At 30.8% G+C, this 2,523-nt stretch overlaps 1 protein-coding gene across 1 annotated transcript; it reads right to left on the minus strand.

The window, feature by feature from the left end:
• Positions 1-1,910: 1,910 nt before the first annotated feature.
• Positions 1,911-2,523, minus strand: LOC133866304 (LOB domain-containing protein 24-like). The gene is made up of 2 exons (XM_062302831.1): positions 2,371-2,523; positions 1,911-2,192 (listed from the first exon to the last, which is right to left on the minus strand). The coding sequence occupies exons 1-2, from the start codon at positions 2,521-2,523 to the stop codon at positions 1,911-1,913; spliced, it is 435 nt and encodes a 144-aa protein (XP_062158815.1).

Genomic DNA, 2,523 nt, shown 5'->3' on the forward strand with positions numbered 1-2,523 from the left:
CGCTTATTTATATATATTTTTTTTGTAATATATATAATTATTTTTATTTTTAACAGGTTTTCTAAAATCCTATTGGTTATTTGGTTGCTGCTATTTCTAGTTTCCCGGTTATCCGATTAGCAGTTATACACCCCTACCCGGCCCCATCACTTTTAGTAATATATCTACAACCCTAACCCTATATACTATATATAGCACTAAATTAACAAAAATATGAGTCATTATATATATATATATAAGCCAAAAAAAAAAATATAAGTTGTAATTATATTTAGTATATATATATTATATATGTATAAACTCATTATATATATAGTATACTATATATAGCACTACATAACTTGTATTTAAGATTGTCAAAATTCTCAAAATACCCTTAATTTTTTTTTAGGTAAAAAATTGCTAAAATTTAGATATTGGACAGAATTTAACGGAATTTGCAATAATACCTATGCTTGAATCCTTGAAAATTTCGTAAGTTTTTTTTAAAAAAATATAAACACATGGATATTTTAGGAATTTTAATAGAATTTAACAGAAAATTCTAACGAAGGTTTGAAATTAGAAAAAATTGAAAGATTAATATCTTAAATTGACACCTCTTAAAATTTGGTTACATTTTAAAAAATAATGAAAAATCAAGAATTATAAGTGAATTTTTCTCAATCTTATAGTGCAGCTGCTGCCCAAAAAATGTTCTTGTTTCTCATCACAAGATTGGGAAATTTCCTTGATTGCAAAATCAAGACAACCCGCACAGTCAAAGCTGTCCGGGTGATTATATATTCAAATGTGTGTTTTTCTTCTTTTCTTTTTTTCTTTTCTACTTTATATAAAAAGAAAAAAAAAAAAAAAAAAAAAAAAAAAAAAAAAAAAAAGACATTTATGGACAATCGAGTTACTTCATAACAAAGAAATTTTAGTTAGGCATGATATATTGTCCATCCCCACCAAAACCAAAAGGTCCCCAAAAGAAATGGTACAATTTTTTGAAGGAACACTTAACTACAAATAAATTAACCCCCAACTAAACACCCCCCTCCCCCCCCCCCCAAAAAAAAAAAAAAAAGCTAGAAACATATTTTACTAACTCCGAAAGGACACATGACCTATTGATGGACTCAACTCTTTTTAAATCCTATGATAGAAATTAAGATGATCAGAAAGGAAATGAGTGTTTCCAGAAATTAAAGCATGCAGCTGGCTAAACGTGCTGGTGGAGCTCGTCAGAGTTGGGCCAAGGTCTGCGGTCCCAATCGTTGTCCTCCACACACCAATAGTGGCCAACCTACAGTGATTCAATCCAGACCACTCTCGAACTCTCACTAGCTAACTCGGGTCATGCCACATCACCAATGTGATTACTGTTTAATCACGTGTGGAGTATAAGCATTACTCAGCTCACAATATATAAAATGTTGCAGTACTTGAACCCTAGCCTAAACAACTTAAACTACCACCAGAATATATCCTAAATTAATTGTTTTTTGTCTTCTTTGTTAACCTTCAGAGGGCTCCATGCATTTTTTTTTTTTTTTTGGTTTCACGCCTCTTGGAATAATAGTCCATGAAAGCTTAGAATGCAAGACAAAGCTTATGCAGTTGATATCCATAGAAATATAGAATAAATTATTTGCTGATCAATCAGGGAAAAGACAAATCATTTATTTGCATCGTGTTAAATTGGAATTTGGAAAAAAATGACAAAAATTTCTTAAAAATTAGGTGGTAAGAAAATTCTTTCAACCCAATCTTTTTAGAAGTGTCATATGTTCTTAAAAATGTTTTTCATTTAAAAAATAAAATGTGTTTCTCACATGTTCAACAGGCGCAAAGCAATTTTGACACTTGAGTTGAAAGAATTCCTACGTACATCCCAGTTCATAGGAAATTACATCCTTGAAAAAAATCTAATTAAACCAAGAATTTGGAGTGGAAAGAGGACAATATTGCTGTGGCAATAAATTGTTGAAGTTGCTGGAATTGGCTTCATCAATTGGCTGAACTTGTGGATTACAATTGAGGAAGGCAATCTCAGCTTGGGTCTTAGCCAGCTCGCTTTCTCCGTTGTGTAGTTGTTGATATAATTGAGAGATAATGCCAACACACCCATAAACAGGATCTTCAATACGACATTTTGCCTCGAAATACAATGTTTCCGCTGCCTGAGCTCGGAGAGTGAGTGGGAGTTGCTGAATTTAATTAAAGACAAACAGTAATTAATCAACATATATATATATATATATATATATATATATATATATATATATATATATATATATATATATATATATATATATATATATAGTGTAATGAGTTCATGATAAAAGTATATGTATTTAATAAAATGTAGTAAGAAAAATATTTTACCTGGAGGATCTTTGCAACATTGCTAGCACCATAGATTTTGTGAACAGAAGCAAATCTTTGAGGATCGTTGGGAGGGAAATAAAGAGAGAAAATGCAATCGGAAGGGCATCTTCTTCTCAAATACTTGCAAGCTGCACAACGAGCAGAGATCAT

This window comes from Alnus glutinosa, chromosome 4, assembly GCF_958979055.1.
Source record: "Alnus glutinosa chromosome 4, dhAlnGlut1.1, whole genome shotgun sequence".
Lineage (NCBI taxonomy): Eukaryota > Viridiplantae > Streptophyta > Magnoliopsida > Fagales > Betulaceae > Alnus > Alnus glutinosa.